This window comes from Pristiophorus japonicus, chromosome 1 (assembly GCF_044704955.1).
Source record: "Pristiophorus japonicus isolate sPriJap1 chromosome 1, sPriJap1.hap1, whole genome shotgun sequence".
Classification (NCBI taxonomy): Eukaryota; Metazoa; Chordata; class Chondrichthyes; family Pristiophoridae; genus Pristiophorus; species Pristiophorus japonicus.
Genome location: NC_091977.1, coordinates 511,857,059 through 511,875,602, shown reverse-complemented (window position 1 = coordinate 511,875,602; position 18,544 = coordinate 511,857,059). Strand labels below are relative to the sequence as shown.

The 18,544-nt window shown below is 46.4% G+C and overlaps 1 protein-coding gene across 3 annotated transcripts in view; it reads left to right on the top strand.

Annotated features, from left to right (window-relative positions):
• The first annotated feature begins 256 nt into the window (after window positions 1-256).
• Window positions 257-18,544, top strand: part of dennd3a (DENN/MADD domain containing 3a) — a 201,493-nt gene continuing 183,205 nt past the window's right edge. For 2 of the 3 annotated variants that reach the window (XM_070895716.1, XM_070895700.1), the window contains exon 1: window positions 257-536. In XM_070895716.1, coding sequence (XP_070751817.1) covers window positions 509-536 — 28 coding nt within the window. In that variant the 5' untranslated portion in view covers window positions 257-508. The remainder of the gene's footprint in view (window positions 537-18,544) is intronic. The other variant, XM_070895709.1, reaches the window with a different exon arrangement.

Here is an 18,544-nt window from a genome sequence, read left to right as displayed (position 1 = left end):
ACTCAGCTGCACTTGAGTCAAGCAAGATGCCGATTCCTGCCCAGTGTTGGCCTTGACAACCCATGCAGTTGTGACTCACTCTATCCTGCCGTTGAAGGAGCGCGCGCGAGGGCACACCATCGTTGCCAGTTTGAATGCGCCTCTCGTGAGCCGCCAGGAGCGGGCGCGCGCCTCACGTTGACGCGCACAGAAGCGCGAGCCGCTGAGAGTGCGGCATTGACGGCGGCGGGTTTTCCTTCAGTTCAGGACGTGGCGAATCAAGACCGAGAGAAGCGGGATTGTCCACCAAGGAAATAAATAGGAGGAAGGGAATGTGAAGTATTTTGGATTGTGGAAAAAAGAAAATCGCGTGATCGCGGTTGCTCAACACCTTCCGACGCAGAGTCGGCGAAAGCTGCCAGTCAGCTGTTGAAGAAAGTTATGTTCTCGGTGTTAAACCGCGCCAGTGCAATTAAGTGAGCAATATGGTGCTGTTTTCTTGATTTAAAGTCGCTTTTGGATCCTATACATGGTCATTCACAAACTATTAGGATATCGTAAGTATTTATTTCGGTTCTTACCTGCACATACTTCCATGCTCTTCACATTTCAGATGCTTGATGTTGCATGCCACATTTGGATTTGAAATTTCTTTCGAGCTTCTCTGAGGGGCACAGCTTGGTAACTTGGAATTCCCCCCCCCCGCCCCAATCTAATTTCCTGTTTCGCCAAGACTTCGGCTTTAAACTTTTCTGATACTCGACCCAGCAAGAGAGTTTCAAACTTGTTCTGAGGCATTCATTTCTGGGAAGGAAATGAACTCAAAAAAAATGACAGGCTTTAAAAAAAAATTCAGATTGTTTTGTACCTGTACTTTCAAAATGTGTAAACTGCAAGAATATTTGTGTGTATATCTTAAAGTGAGTAAATGAAGTAAGAAAAGTGAGTCTTGCTGACTTTGAGTCAAAGAATATGCTGCTTTTTAGTCGGGATGATATGCTGGTCGGACATAATCAGAGTCACTGCTTTGTAGTGACTTTATAGTCAAGTTCTGCTTTTATTATGTGTTTATTATGCATTTTGTTTACTGCAATTTTGTCCCTTATTTTTACATTACATAGAATATACAGCACATAATCAAGCCAATCAGCCCATCTAGTCAGGGCTGGTGTTTATGCACCACACGAGTCTCTAATTCCATCTAACTTATCAGTCTTTCAGCATCATGTATTCATCTGGTTTCCTTTTGAAAACATCTAAGCTATTTGCCTCAATCACTTCTTTTGGCAGAGGGTTCCGCATTCTAACCATGCTCTGAGTAAAGAAAATTCTCCCTATTTCCCTACAGAATTTAAAAAAAGAAAGACTTGGCATTTATATTCATGACCTCAGGACGTCCCAAAATTCTTTACAGGCAATGAAGTGTAGTCACTGTTGTAATGCAGGAGACACAACTAATTTGCACACAGCAGCTCCCACAACAGTAATGTGATCACCAGATAATCTGTTTTGGTGATGTTGATTAAGGGATAAATATTGGTCAGGACACTGGGGATAACCCCCTTGTCCATCTTCAAAATAGTGTCATGGAATCACATCCTTTGTGAATGTGACGAAGGTAAACTATCACTCGTCCACTATCTGTCTGCAGCCTTGGATACTGTTGACCACGTCATCCTCTCCCAATGCCTTTCCATTGTCGTTCAGCGCAAAGGAACTGCACTCGCCTGTTTCCTTTCTTATCTATCCTGTCATAGCCAGAGAATCACCTGTAATGGCTTATGTTCCCGCTTCCATACCGTTGCCTCTGATGTCCCCCTAAGGATCTATCTTTGGCCCCCTCCAATTTCTCATTGACATGTTGCCCCTCGGCAGCATCATCCGAAACCACAGCATTAGTCTCCACGGACGCTGATGACACCCAGCTTTATCTCACCACCAACTCTCTCAGCCCCTCCTCTGTCTCTAAATTGTCATCCAGTACTGGATGAGCAGAAATTTTTTCTAACTAATCATTGGGAAGATCAAAGCCATTGTCTTCAGTCCCCGCCATTCCCATGCTGCCTGTATCCTACCTTGCATCAAGTCATATTAACCCATCACCCCTTTGCTCGCTGACCTACATTGGCTCCTGGTTAAGCAAAGTCTTGATTTAAAAACATTTTCATCCTCGTTTTCAAATCCCTCCACGGCCTCTCCCCTCCCTATTTCTGTAATCTCCTCCAGCACTCCGAGAAATCTGTGCTCCTCTAGTTCTGGCCTCTTGAGAATCCCCTATTTTAATCGCTCCATCATTGGCAGCCGTGCCTTCTGCTGCTGAGCCCTGAGCTCTGGAATTCCCTCCCTAAACCTCTCCATCTCTGTACATCTCTTTCCACCTTTACAACCTACCTCTTTGATCAAGCTTTTGATCATCTGCCCTAATATCTCCTTATGTGGCTAGGTGTCAAATTTTGTTTGATAACGCTCCTGTGAAACGCCTTGGGACATTTTACTACTTTAAAGGTGCTATATAAATGCATGCTGTCTCTTGTCCTTGCCAAATGACAAAACAGACAGTCTTTCCCAAGGCAGTTTGAAGCAATACAAGTACATAATGCCTTTGAAACTTGGTCCAGTTTAACAATAGTTCAACATGCCTTCTGATTTTGTTCAAGTTCCAATTGTCCTTTGCTCCAGTGATGTTTCGATACAGATGGTCCGTTCCTCAGGCTATCAATCCCAAATTAGTCTACCTGTAATTTTGTCCCAATTGTGTTGACTGCACAAGTTATTCTTCAGTTGCTGTTTAAGAAGGGAGAAAGGGATAGACCAAGTAATTACAGGCCAGTCAGCCTGACCTCAGTAGTGGGAAAATTATTGGAAAAAATCCTGAAGGACCGGATAAATCTACACGGATTAATCAGGGACAATCAGCACAGATTTGTTAAGGGGAGGTCGTGTCTGACTAACTTGATTGAATTTTCAAGGAGGTAACCAGGAGGGCTGTTGAGGGCAGTGCGCATGATGTAGTGTGTGTGGATTTTAGCAAAGCTTTTGATAAGGTCCCACATGGCATAGTGGTCATGAAAGTAAAAACCCATGGGATCCAGGGCAAAGTGGCAAGTTGGATCCAAAATTGGCTCAGAGGCAAGAAGCAAAGAGTAATGGTTGATGGGTGTTTTTGTAACTGGAAGATGTTTCCAGTGGGGTTCCACAGGGCACACTACTAGATCCCTTGCTTTTTGTGGTATACATCAATGATCCAGACTTGAATATAGGGGGTATGATTAAAAAGTTTGCAGATGATACAAAAATCGGCTGTGTGATTGATAATGAAAAAGAAAGCTACGGACTGTAGGAAGATATCATAGAAACATAGAAACATAGAAAATAGGTGCAGGAGTAGGCCATTCGGCCCTTCTAGCCTGCACCACCATTCAATGAGTTCATGGCTGAACATGCAACTTCAGTACCCCATTCCTGCTTTCTCACCATACCCCTTGATTCCCCTAGTAGTAAGGACTTCATCTAACTCCTTTTTGAATATATTTAGTGAATTGGCCTCAACAACTTTCTGTGGTAGAGAATTCCACAGGTTCACCACTCTCTGGGTGAAGAAATTCCTCCTCATCTCGGTCCTAAATGGCTTCCCCCTTATCCTTAGACTGTGTCCCCTGGTTCTGGACTTCCCCAACATTGGGAACATTCTTCCTGCATCTAACCTGTCTAACCCCGTCAGAATTTTAAACGTTTCTATGAGGTCCCCTCTCATTCTTCTGAACTCCAGTGAATACAAGCCCAGTTGATCCAGTCTTTCTTGATAGGTCAGTCCCGCCATCCCGGGAATCAGTCTGGTGAACCTTCGCTGTACTCCCTCAATAGCAAGAATGTCCTTCCTCAGGTTAGGAGACCAAAACTGTACACAATACTCCAGGTGTGGCCTCACCAAGGCCCTGTACAATTGTAGCAACACCTCCCTGCCCTTGTACTCAAATCCCCTCGCTATGAAGGCCAACATGCCATTTGCTTTCTTAACCGCCTGCTGTACCTGCATGCCAACCTTCAATGACTGATGTACCATGACACCCAGGTCTCTTTGCACCTGCCCTTTTCCTAATCTGTCACCATTCAGATAATAGTCTGTCTCTCTGTTTTTACCACCAAAGTGGATAACCTCACATTTATCCACATTATACTTCATCTGCCATGCATTTGCCCACTCACCTAACCTATCCAAGTCGCTCTGCAGCCTCATAGAATCCTCCTTGCAGCTCACACTGCCACCCAACTTAGTGTCATCCGCAAATTTGGAGATACTACATTTAATCCCCTCGTCTAAATCATTAATGTACAGTGTAAACAGCTGGGGCCCCAGCACAGAACCTTGCGGTACCCCACTAGTCACTGCCTGCCATTCTGAAAAGTCCCCATTTACTCCTACTCTTTGCTTCCTGTCTGACAACCAGTTCTCAATCCATGTCAGCACACTACCCCCAATCCATGTGCTTTAACTTTGCACATTAATCTCTTGTGTGGGACCTTGTCGAAAGCCTTCTGAAAGTCCAAATATACCACATCAACTGGTTCTCCCTTGTCCACTCTACTGGAAACATCCTCAAAAAATTCCAGAAGATTTGTCAAGCATGATTTCCCTTTCACAAATCCATGCTGACTTGGACCTATCATATTACCTCTTTCCAAATGCACTGCGATGACATCCTTAATAATTGATTCCATCATTTTACCCACTACCGATGTCAGGCTGACCGGTCTGTAATTCCCTGTTTTCTCTCTCCCTCCTTTTTTAAAAAGTGGGGTTACATTGGCTACCCTCCACTCCATAGGAACTGATCCAGAGTCAATGGAATGTTGGAAAATGACTGTCAATGCATCCACTATTTCCAAGGCCACCTCCTTAAGTACTCTGGGATGCAGTCCATCAGGCCCTGGGGATTTATCGGCCTTCAATCCCATCAATTTCCCCAACACAATTTCCCGACTAATAAGGATTTCCCTCAGTTCCTCTTCCTTACTAGACCCTCCGACCCCTTTTATATCCGGAAGGTTGTTTGTGTCCTCCTCAGTGAATACCGAACCAAAGTACTTGTTCAATTGGTCTGCCATTTCTTTGTTCCCCGTTATGACTTCCCCTGATTCTGACTGCAGGGGACCTACGTTTGTCTTTACTAACCTTTTTCTCTTTACATATCTATAGAAACTTTTGCAATCCGTCTTAATGTTCCCTGCAAGCTTCTTCTCGTACTCCATTTTCCCTGCCCTAATCAAACCCTTTGTCCTCCTCTGCTGAGTTCTAAATTTCTCCCAGTCCCCGGGTTCTCTGCTATTTCTGGCCAATTTGTATGCCACTTCCTTGGCTTTAATGCTATCCCTGATTTCCCTTGATAGCCACGGTTGAGCCACCTTCCCTTTTTTATTTTTACGACAGACAGGAATGTACAATTGTTGTAGTTCATCCATGCGGTCTCTAAATGTCTGCCTTTGCGCATCCACAGTCAACCCCTTCAGTATCATTCGCCAATCTATCCTAGCCAATTCACGCCTCATACCTTCAAAGTTACCCTTCTTTAAGTTCTGGACCATGGTCTCTGAATTAACTGTTTCATTCTCCATCCTAATGCAGAATTCCACCATATTATGGTCACTCTTCCCCAAGGGGCCTCGCAAAACGAGATTGCTAATTAATCCTCTCTCATTACACAACACCCAGTCTAAGATGGCCTCTCCCCTAGTTGGTTCCTCGATATATTGGTCTAAAAAACCATCCCTTATGCACTCCAGGAAATCCTCCTCTACCGTATTGCTTCCAGTTAACCCAATCTATGTGCATATTAAAGTCACCCATTATAACTGCTGCACCTTTATTGCACGCACCCCTAATTTCATGTTTGATGCCCTCCCCAATATCAATCAAGTGGGCAGAACAGTGGCAAATGGAATTTAGTCTGGAGAAGTGTGAAGTAATGCATTTTGGGAGGGCTAACAAGGCAAGGGAATATACATTAAATGGGAGGACACTGAAAAGTGTAGAGGAACAAAGGGACCTGGGAGTGCATGTCTACAGATCCCTGAAGGTAGCAGGCCAGGTAGATAAGGTGGTTCAGAAGGATACCGAATGCTTGCCTTTATTAACCGAGGCATAGAATATAAGAGCAGGGGGTGGTTATGCTTGAACTGTATAAAACACTTGTTAGGCCACAGCTGGAGTACTGAGTGCAGTTCTGGTCACCGCATTACAGGAAGGACGTGATTGCACTAGAGAGGGTACAGAGGAGATTTACGAGAATGTTGCCAGGAGTGGAGAATCTTAGCTATGAGGACAGATTGGATATGTTGGGTTTGCTTTCCTTGGAACAAAGGAGGCTGAGGGGAGACCTCATTGAGGTGTATAAAATTATGAGGGGCCTAGATATAGTGGATAGAAAGGGCCTATTTCCGTTAGCAGAAGGGTCAACAACCAGGGGGCATAAATTTAACGTAATTAGTAGAAGGTTTAGAGGGGATTTGAGGGGAAATTTCTTTACCCAGAGGGTGGTGGGGGTCTGGAACTCACTTTCTGAAAGGGTGGTAGAGGCAGAAACCATTACCACATTTTTAAAAAAGTACTTGGATGTGCACCTGAAGTGCCGTAACCTGCAGTGTTAGGGACCTAGAGCTGGGAAGTGGGACTAGGCTGGATAGCCTCTGGTTGGCCGGCGCGGACATGATGGACCGAAATGGCCTCCTTTCTTGCTATATATCCACACTATATATCCACAGAGGTCAAAAGGAAAACAAAACAAATGCACCAAATTGCCAGCTTTTTCCTGAAACTTGGGGTTTGAATTCTGGTGAGATGCTGGTGATGCCGATATTAGAATATTTTCTCTTGATAGAAGAAATGGCAAGCAAAGGTTATTTGTGTGTGCATGTCAGTTTTTGATAGCCCTATTATATGACAGAACTTCTTTCAGCAGCACCAAGATTCTATGATTCATACTTTTAATCCATCTTGCTCTGCTGCACAGAAGGGCGGGAAAAAGAGTGGGAGAGCTATAGTGATGGGGGACTCTATTGTAAGAGGAATAGATAGGAGTTTCTGCGGCCGCAACTGAGACTCCAGGATGGTATGTTGCCTCCCTGGTGCAAGGGTCAAGAATGTCTCGGAGCGGCTGCAGAGCATTCTGGAGAGGCAGGGTGAACAGCCAGTTGTCGTGGTACATGTAGGTACCAACGATATAGGTAAGAAGCGGGAAGAGGTCCTACAAGCTGAATTTAGGGAACTAGGAGTTAAATTAAAAAGTAAGATCTCAAAGATAGTAATCTCTGGATTGCTACCAGTGTCACGTGCTAATCAGAGTAGAGGGAGCAGGATAGTTAGAATAAATACATGGCTTGAGCAGTGGTGCAAGAGGGAGGGATTCAAATTCCTGGGACATTGGAACCAGTTCTGGGGGAAGAGGGACCTGTACAAAAGGGATGGTTTGCACTTGGGCAGGACTGGAACTGATGTCCTGGGGGTAACATTTGCTAATGCAGTTCGGGAGTGTTTAAACTAATATGGCAGGGGGATGGGAACCTATACAGCGAGACAGGGCGAAGTAATATGGAGTCAGAAACAGATGGTAGAAAGGTAAAAAGCAATAGTGGAAGGCTGAGTAAACAAATGCAAGAAACAAAAAGGGCCACACTACATCATAATTCTAAAAGGACAAAGGGTGTTAAAAAAACAAGCCCGAAGGCTTTGTGTCTTAATGCAAGGAGTATCCGTAATAAGGTGGATGAATTAACTGTGCAAATAGATGTTAACGGATATGATGTGATTGGGATTACAGAGACGTGGCTCCAGGATGATCAGGGCTGGGAACTCAAGGGTATTCAACATTCAGGAAGAATAGAATAAAAGGAAAAGGAGGTGGGGTAGCATTGCTGGTTAAAGAGGAGATTAATGTAATAGTTAGGAAGGATATTAGCTTGGATGATGTGGAATCTATATGGGTAGAGGTGCAGAACACCAAAGGGCAAAAAACATTAGTGGGAGTTGTGTGCAGACCTCCAATCAGTAGTAGTGATGTTGGGGAGGGCATCAAACAGGAAATTAGGGGTGCATGCAATAAAGATGCAGCAGTTATCATGGGTGACTTTAATATGCATATAGATTGGGCTAACCAAACTGGAAGCAATACGGTGGAGGAGGATTTCCTGGAGTGCATAAGGGATGGTTTTCTAGACCAATATGTCGAGGAACCAACTAGGGGGGAAGGCCATCTTAGACAGGGTGTTGTGTAATGAGAGAGGATTAATTAGCAATCTCGTTGTGCAAGACCCCTTGGGGAAGAGTTACCATAATATGGTGGAATTCTGCATTAGGATGGAGAATGAAACAGTTAATTCAGAGACCATGGTCCCGAACTTAAAGAAGGGTAACTTTGAAGGTATGAGGCGTGAATTGGCTAGGATAGATTGACGAATGATACTTAAGGGGTTGACAGTGGTGGGCAATGGCAGACATTTGGAGACTGCATGGATGAACTACAACAATTGTACATCCCTGTCTGGCATAAAAATAAAAAAGGGAAGGTGACTCAACCGTGGCTATCAAGGGAAATCAGGGATAGTATTAAAGCCAAGGAAGTGGCATACAAATTGGCCAGAAATAGCAGCGAACCTGGGAACTGGGAGAAATTTAGAACTCAGCAGAGGAGGACAAAGGGTTTGATTAGGGCAGGGAAAACAGAGTACGAGAGGAAGCTTGCAGGGAACATTAAGACGGACTGCAAAAACTTTTATAGATATGTAGAGAAAAAGGTTAGTAAAGACAAACGTAGGTCCCCTGCAGTCAGAATCAGGGGAAGTCATAACGGGGAACAAAGAAATGAAAGACCAGTTGAACAAGTACTTTGGTTCGGTATTCATTAAGGAGGACACAAACAACCATCCGGATATAAAAGGGGTCAGAGGGTCTAGTAAGAAGGAGGAACTGAAGGAAATCCTTATTAGTCGGGAAATTATGTTGGGGAAATTGATGGGATTGAAGGCCAATAAATTCCCAGGGCCTGATGGACTGCATCCCAAAGTACTTAAGGAGGTGGCCTTGGAAATAGCGGATGCATTGACAGTCATTTTCCAACATTCCATAGACTCTGGATCAGTTCCTATGGAGTGGAGGGTAGCCAATGTAACACCACTTTTTAAAAAAGGAGGGAGAGAGAAAACCGAGAATAATAGACCGGTCAGCCTGACATTGGTAGTGGGTAAAATGATGGAATCAATTATTAAGGATGTCATAGCAGCGCATTTGGAAAGGGGTGACATGATAGGTCCAAGTCAGCATGGATTAGTGAAAGGGAAATCATGCTTAACAAATCTTTTGGAATTTTTTGAGGATGTTTCCAATAGAGTGGACAAGGGAGAACCAGTTGATGTGGTGTATTTGGACTTTCAGAAGGCTTTCGACAAGGTCCCACACAAGAGATTAATGTGCAAAGTTAAAGCACATGGGATTGGGGGTAGTGTGTTGACGTGGATTGAGAACTGGTTGGCAGACAGGAAGCAAAGAGTAGGAGTAAATGGGTACTTTTCAGAATGGCAGGCAGTGACTAGTGGGGTACCGCAAGGTTCTGTGCTGGGGCCCCAGCTGTTTACTATGTACATTAATGGTTTAGACGAGGGGATTAAATGTAGTATCTCCAAATTTGCGGTTGACACTAAGTTGGGTGGCAGTGTGAGCTGCGAGGAGGATGCTATGAGTCTGTAGAGTGACTTGGATAGGTCAAATGCATGGCAGATGAAGTATAATGTGGATAAATGTGAGGTTATCCATTTTGGTGGTAAAAACAGAGAGACAGACTATTATCTGAATGGTGACAGATTAGGAAAAGGGGAGGTGCAACGAGACCTGGGTGTCATGGTACATCAGTCATTGAAGGTTGGTATGCAGGTACAGCAGGCGGTTAAGAAAGCAAATGGCATGTTGGCCTTCATAGCGAGGGGATTTGAGTACAGGGGCAGGGAGGTGTTACTACAGTTGTGCAGGGCCTTGGTGAGGCCACACCTGGAATATTGTGTACAGTTTTGGTCTCCTAACTTGAGGAAGGACATTCTTGCTATTGAGGGAGTGCAGCGAAGGTTCACCAGACTGATTCCTGGGATGGTGGGACTGACATATCAAGAAAGACTGGATCAACTGAGCTTGTATTCACTGGAGTTCAGAAGAATGAGAGGGGATTTCATAGAAACGTTTAAAATTCTGACGGGTTTAGACAGGTTAGATGCAGGAAGAATGTTCCCAATGTTGGGGAAGTCCAGAACCAGGGGTCACAGTCTAAGGATAAGGGGTAAGCCATTTAGGACCGAGATGAGGAGAAATTTCTTCACCCAGAGAGTGGCGAACCTGTGGAATTCTCTACCACAGAAAGTTGTTGAGGCCAATTCACTAAATATATTCAAAAAGGAGTTCGATGTAGTCCTTACTACTGGGAGGATCAAGGTGTATGGCGAGAAAGCAGGAAGTTGCATGTGCAGCCAAGAACTCAGTGAATGGCGGTGCCGGCTCGAAGGGCCGAATGGCCTACTCCTGCACCTATTTTCTATGTTTCTATGTTTACCCAGTCCATTCTTGAAAAGCCCAGATTCTTCACAGTCTAGTTTAATTGACACTTGAATTTTATAAAAAGTTCACTGGATAGCAGTTATTGTGAATCTTATCTTTCTTGCTATATATCCACACCATGGGCCCAAGTTTTGGCCTCAGTTGCTCCTGATTTTTTGGAGCAACTGATGTAGAATGGAGTAGCTTAGAAATTCAAATTCTCGGCATTTAGTTTGCTCCAGTTCTAGTCTGCTCCAGTTCTAGTCAGTTAGAACAGTTTCACTTTGGAACAGAATGTTCTTTTTCAAAAGGGGGCTTGTCCGGCCACTTATGCCTGTTTTCAAAGTTTCGGCAGTGAAAACTTACTCCAAACTAACTTAGAATGGAGTAAGTGAAGATTTTTGTACGCTCGAAAAAACCTTGTCTGCACTTTAGAAAATCAGGCATAGGTTACAAATCAGGCGTAGGGAATGGGGGGCGGGGGGGGGGTGGTTTAAAGGGAAGTTTACAAACATTAAACACTTCAGTTTTACAAATAAAGAGCCATCATCAATAATAAATAATAAAAACATCAATAAATCAACCAATAAATCAAGCAAAAAAAATTAATAAGAAATAATTTTTTAAAAATTAATAAATAAAACATTTTCTACTTACCGACTGCAGCACCGGGAGCCCTCCAACAGCGTGCTGGGATGCCCCCCCCAGTGTGTCTCTGTCAGTATCTCTATCTTTCTGTCTGTCTGTCTGTGTGTGTCTCTCACTGTCTGTCTGTCTGTCAGTGTCTGTGTTTCTGGCAGGGGGAGGGTAGGGAAGGAAGGGGGAGGGGGGGAGAAAGAGAAGGGGGGGAAGGAGAAGGGGGGAAAGAGAAGGGGGGGGCGGAAGGAGAAGAGCGGGGCGGGGGGGGGTGGTGGGGAGGCTGAATCGGCTGGGCCCAAGACTTCGGGCAGGGCCCGTCCCCAGCACCAGATTTACAGGTAGGTGGCGTTGGGTCGGTTCGGGTCGGGGGGAGCGCGGGTTGGGTCGGGGGGAGCGCGGGTCGGGGTCGAGAGCGCGGGTCGAGTCGGGTCCGGTCTGGCGGGGGGGGGGGAACGGTCGGGAGCACGGGTCTGGTCGCAGGGAGTGGGGGGAAGATGGCGGTTGGGTTGGTTCGGGTGTGGGGGGGGGAGGGAGCGCGTGTCGGGGAGGGAGGTCAGGTTGGGTCTTGTCGGGTCCGCGGGGGGTGAGGAGGGGTTGGGTCAGGAGCGCGGGTCGGGGGGGCGGAATGGTGGGAGGGAGGTCGGTTCAGTTCGGGTCGGGGGGAAGGGAGAGGGAGGTCAGGTCAGGTGGGGGGTTGGGGGGAGGGCGGGTCGGGTCCAGTTCGAGGGGGTCGGGTCGGGTCTGGTCCGGGGCGGGGGCGGGGGTAGGGGGTGAGCGGGAGTCGGGTCGGGAGGAAGCAGGAGCTGGGCGTGGGAGGCAGTCTTATGCACACAGCCCCAGTGAGGCCATTCGGCCAGGGCTCGGGGCTGCATGCTTCGGGCCCCTCCCACACAGTTTTGGGCGCCTGGAGCTACTGCACATGCGCGCCCACTGTAGCGCGCATGTGCAGTGGTTCCGGCACTGTTTTCAGCGCAGGGACCTAGCTCCGCCCCCGATAGCTCGTGCTGCGTCACGCCCGGCTCAAGAGGACCAGCAGGGAGCCGGAGAATCTGAAAGGTTTTTTTAGGCGCACTTTGTGGCGCGAAAAACGGGCGTCCAGGTCGGGGCTGCGCCGTTCTCGGCGCGGCCCGAAACTTGGGCCCCATATATCCACAGAGGTCAAAAGGAAAAAAAACAAATGCACCAAATTGCCAGCTTTTTCCTGAAACTTGCGGTTTGAATTCTGGTGTGATGCTGGTGATGCCAATATTAGAATATTTTCTCTTGATAGAAGAAATGGCAAGCAAAGGTTATTTGTGTGTGCATGTCAGTTTTTGATAGCCCTGTTATATGACAGAACTACTTTCAGCAGCACCAAGAAAGAATTGCATACACTAATTGCATGTGTAGTTTTTCCAATCATAAGTGCTGCTTTACTGCTACAGTTCATGTGAGATGTAAACATGCACAGTTCGTGCAAAATTACATGAGTGACTTTGCCAGCATAGCCAGAACTTCCTGAATGTTGGGGTAAAGTCAGAACAATCCTGTATGGATGGACTGTCAACTGAGTTTTCTTGGTGGGTAAACCCACAATGGCATACCTGAGCTGTGTGGCAAGTGTTTGTTTGCAGTGCCAGTTTGGTTTGAAAGCAGCATGGCAAAACCCCATTTCAGAAGGTTTGCATTGGCTTTAAAAGAACGCGTGTCAAGTTGTTGAATGCTCAAGGGTTGTTGCCAGTCAATTAATAGAGTATTATTTTAACTTGTAATGAGCTTTTAATCCACTATCAATATGCCCTTTAGATTTTGACTATATATAGTACAACCTTGTTTTCTTTATTACTGGATCAGTGGGTGGGTCGATGCAGCAATTCTTCATTTCAATTGGATCGCTCAACTCCTATATAGCAAAAGCACTTGCCCTTCAAATTGGTCTAATCAATGTGAATCTTTCTGTTGTAGATAATTTCTAGTTAAATATATTTTTTAGGTCACCATGCATCTCATATGACTTTAATTGAAAACGTGTGGGATGTTTTGAACAACAGAGAAACCATAGAGGCTTGCAGTACAGAGATGTGCCATTGAAGGCCGGTTGTGTTATTGCCAACTCGTTGCTAGAGCAATCCAAAGTTAATCCCTGACCTGCTGTCTCCCCATAGCTCTATTTATCCTCTGCTTCAAATGTTAGTCCACTTTTACTTTAAAAGATGCAATAATCTTTGCCTCAGTGGTAAAGCATCCCCTGAGCTAACAACTCTGTACAGAAATTACTCCAACCTGTTCTTCTCATTCTCTATTTAAAATTGATGACTCCTTGTCATTGAGTCCCCAAACAGACAAAATAGTCTTTTGTTATTCACCCCATCAAAGTCCTTTATAATTTAAAAATCCTCTTAATAAATTTCATTTTATTTTTCTCTGCTGCAGTCCCGGTATCTCAAATCTCCTCTTCTAACTATAGTTTCTTATCCCAGGCATCATCCTGGTGAATCATCGCTACATAATGAGACGTTAGCATCCCTTCTAAAATAGGGTGCCCAAAACTGCACCCAGATTCTTACTGAGGTTTAATTATAGGCTGTTGACAAATTTCTCAATCCAGTTGCTTTTGTATTCTAGTCTCCTTTTTCTAAAAATCCAAATGACATTGCCCATTTTGATAGCTTAATCGATCTGCACTTGGAAGTTTCAAGGATTTTCTGTTTTGGAATCCCTAGGTATTTCTGTTCAACCACATCCTTCAGCATCTTTGCATCGAGTATATATTGCCATCCTTCATTTTTCCTTCCAGAATACATACCTCACCTCCACATTGTCACCTCCATTCCTTTAACTGTTCTACATGTTCTTGAAGACTTTTACATTGTTCTTCACTATTTGCTAAACCCCCGACCTTTATGTTGAATTTAATTTGTATGTGTAAGATTAACCTTAAAACATTTGGGGCTAGAAATTCGGCAGGTTTGCACCCGTTGTACTGCCGTGCTGGGGTGGAAAAAGTGATTTTTTTGGCGGGGAGCGGGGGCGGTAAATGTGGCAGTAAATGCAGAAAATTCGGCAGTGGTTTTGCGCCGGCGGTAAAAAATAGCGCCCTCCCGTTTTTTTCACCGTTTTTATGACTTCAATCTGCGTGCAACGTCTCGCTGTTGCCATGGGCGGGAAATTCGCCGATAGCGCCTGCCCAAAAACCCGTCGGAAAAACTCGAGGGCTCAATTTTCCCCAGTGATTTGTGCTGTTTTTTTTGGCCTTAGTTTAAAAAAAAGTTTCCCCGATCAATTTGCGCCAGCGTAACTCAGTTAGTTACGATATTTTTAGGTAAGTTTTTTTTTCAGCCAAATGGGGCATAACATAAGAATATAAGAAATAGGAACAGGAGTAGGCCATACGGCCCCTCAAGCCAGCTCCGCCATTCAATAAGATCATGGCTGATCTGATCGTGGACTCTGCTCCACTTCTCCGCCCGCTCCTCATAACCCGTGCCAGTTCTGGCCATTTAGGCAAGTTTGGTCAGCTGATAGTTACTCCAGTTCTTCTTAGGCCAGCGTATGTGGCCTCTGTAGAAAAACTTTCTGGAGAGTTAAGGAAATCGGCGCAGGTAAGTGCAGCAGATACCCGGACAGCAGCAGCAGGAGAGGTAAGAGAGACTGGAAGAGAGTGGGGGGAAGCCTTTCAGATATAGTTAGATGCGGGGACTGGGAGGGAGAAGGCCATTCGGCCTGGGATAGGTGCGGGGGAGCGGAGTGGGGGGGCCACTCGGCCAGGGCTAGGGGCAGGGGAGCGGACCGGCAAGCCACCCGGCCAGGACTAGGGGCAGGGGAGCGGGCCCGGCAGGCCCTTTGGTCTGGGCTAGGGCTGGGGGAGCAGGACCGGGAGGCCCTTCGGCTTGGGATAGGAGTGGGTATCGGCATCGGGAGAGGGACGGGGCGGGGGGGGGGGGAACGGGACACTTTAATAATTTAATGGCGGTAAGTTGCTACAATGTATTTTATTGTTTGTGAAGTTGCTGCAATGTATTTTAAGGTTCTTGAACAGGTTGCGAGCTGAGCTGTAAGTGTCACTTTCCAGCCTCAGCCCACATTGTGTCCCTTGTTACCTTGGCAACCTGATCTTTTTGGCGCAGATCAAGACTCCACCCCCAAAACTAAAGGACAGGTTAGGCTGCGCCAAAATGAAGAAATCAAACTGGGAAACCTAGAACATTTTTTTTGGTGTACTTGGCGGGGGGCCGGGGGTGGCGTGAAGTACGCCAAAAAAAAGCTTTGGGGAAAATTGAGCCTCAAGTCTTACCTGCTCGGACCCACGACGCACCCACACTAATGACGCCATCTTGAAAAGTGGAGCAGAAGTTCAGTGCACAAAAGGATTTGAGAGAAGGCAGCGTTTTATACAGTGAGGTTTTTGTGAGTTTATAGTTCGTTTTTAATGCTATTTGGGGACATTTAAAAGAATGAGGGCTATAATATTGCTGGCTGCTTTTTCTATGCAGCATCGAGTTGGAAGAAGGCTTATTGAAGAGCATTTTGAGCATAAGCAAAGAGCTCGCAGACGTAAGGGGAGGAGACCTTACCCCAACCCCCCCCCCCCCCCCCCATGAGTTTACAGGGAACAGCGCTCATATCTGCAGCTGTCTGAGGCACAGTGCGCTTCTGAAAAGAGGTGGTCACAAAAGATATGCCATCTGATAAAGGCAGACTTACAGCCTACCAGCGGGAACAAGACTGCACTGCCCGTCGAGGTGAAGGTGACTGTGGCTCCTTTCAGGCATCAGCAGGGACATATGCTTCATCTCACAGTTCGCTACACATAGCTGCATTCGCCAGGTGACTACTGCACTGTACGCACGCAGGGTGGACTTTATAAAGTTACCAATGACCAGGGAGGCACAGAATAAGAGGGCGATAGGTTTTGCACGAATTACTGGTTTCGCCAAGGTTCAGGGTGCTATCGACTGTACACACATCACTCTGCGAGCACCTTTAGAGGAGGCAGAGGTTTATCGAAACTGAAAGGGATTCCACTTGCTGAACATACAGTTCGACTGCGACCATACTCGGCGCATCATGGCAGTCAATGCCCAGTTTCCAGGGAGCATCCATGATGCTTTCATCTTGCATGAGAGCAGTGTCTCATACATCAATGTTTGAGCGTCAGCCAGTAGGCCAAGCAGGATGCTGGGGGACAAAGGTTACGGCCTCACCACCTGGCTCATGACCTCTTTTTTCCCCCCCCCCCCCCCTAACCCTGCCCTCCGGCGCCCTCAGACAGAAGCTGAGCATTGCTATAATGACAGCCATATAGCCACACACAACATTGTCGAAAAGACAATTGGAGTGCTCAAGCAGCGCTTTCAATGCCTGGACCACTTTGGAGGCAGACTGCAATACTCCCTAAAGCAGGTCGCTAAGTTCATTGTAATGTGCTGCATGCGGCACAACTTAGCCATCATGAGGGGATATAGGCATTGCCACTGGGTACTGTAGGACCACCTGGGGAGGAGGAGGAGGGGGGAGGAGGACGACGACGACCCAATGCCACCACCCCCACCACCATGACTGGGGAAGCCTCGTGGAGCTTTCGCCACTGCAAAAGTATTGCATCAGGAGCTCATAAATCAACGCTTTGCTTGAACAATGAAAGGCACGTTTCACCATTGCCTACCCACTCTTCCCCACCATGTTGACTGAGCCCTTTTATTCTACAAATGAGACACTGCACAAGAATGGTTAAGGTGAACACAAGAATGGTTAAGGTGAACAAAAGAATTTATAAAACATTGGTAAACTTATGAAACATTTGTACATTGTTGAAACTTTGTAAACTTTAATTTTGAAACGTAAATAAATGTTTTACTTGAACACAATTTGTAAAACTTTTATAAAATAACCAGAACAGGAAAACAACAGCAAAATAGCAACAAAACAAAAAAACAACAACAACCTCTGCACCGAACTTATTTTAACTGCGGTCACCTTTCTCCCCCCCCTCCCCCCCCCCCCCCCGCCCTTGTTTCTTGCCCCTGCCCCTACCCGCGTTGGGACGAAGGCGCGCAGGGCGCTGCTGTTATTGGGAGAGAGACAATGGAGACGCCATTGGACCCCTTGGAGAAGCTCGGGGTATGGAAGGCCTGGCTTCTGAGTCGGAAGGCTCTTGCTTGGCCTCCCCACTCACAAGTGCTGTCGGTCTGAGTGGTATGACACTGGGGGCTTCAGTGTCAAAAGTCGAGACCATCAATTTCCAGAGAGCATTAACAGCCTCGGTGTTCCCCCGGATCGTAGATGTGTTGCAGATTGTGCAGCGATGTTGGCGGAAATGCCTGGAGGAGCTCTCGACCGACTTCGATGCTCTCCCATGACAGTCCCACCATATCCAGGTGTGTGATTGCCTGTCTTTCAGCTGTCCGGCTTTGCCAACTCAATCTCCGCAGAGACGGCGTACGGGGTTCAACCCTGGGGGTGCGTTACTGCACACGACTTGGACCCGCTGCCTTGGATGGGACAAAGCCTGTGGCTTCCTCTGAGGAATTGTGGCCGCAGCTAAAAGACGTGCTGACTGCATCACCCCCTCCACCTCATCACCCAGTGCACCCCCACCAACGCCACCAGCCCCCCCCCCCCCCACCCCCCCCATAACAGCTTCATGATGATGTTCCTCCCGTGGAGGGTCACCAGCCCGGCCTTCATCTTCCTCTTCAACACACACATGATGGACTGAGGTAGAGGCTTGTATAGGTCGATGTGGCACCTCAGAATCCTCATCAAAATAGAAAACAACAGATGAGTGGTTAGCAGCAGGGGAGGGGGCAGGGTTTCATGAGTAAGGTCACATAGCGCAGGCTTGTTTAAAGGACCACCACTACTGCATTATATGTCGTCGAGAGACACTGCATCACATTACCTGAACCCTAGTCCACAAACACTGCATGACATGACCCCAACCCAGCCCGAGAATTTTGCTGGAGTTACCCTCAATTCCGACCATGGGCTCAGCACCTGCATGGGTAGTAAACCTCCTGGAGGCACCAATTAAGCCAGCCATGCGCTCCTCCAGGTCTGATAAGGGATGTGTATTGGGTGGACCATCGACTGTCTGTCGCTTCTTGCGCCGATTGTATGATAACTTATCCTGGAAAATGATGATAGAGTGCCTTTCTGCTCATGTGGCACTCACAGATGAACATTTCTATACCATACTGTGTGCATTTAATACAGCTGTCTGTTTAATGGCCCTGGTAGTTGCATGTGGTTCATGAGGAAGACATTGATGTGCAGAAACATCTTTCAAGATGTCAAAAAACAGGCTTAATGTGTAACGATCATTCATGGCAAATAAGGTGTAACACTAATCCTACCTACAGCAATATGTGTCCAATT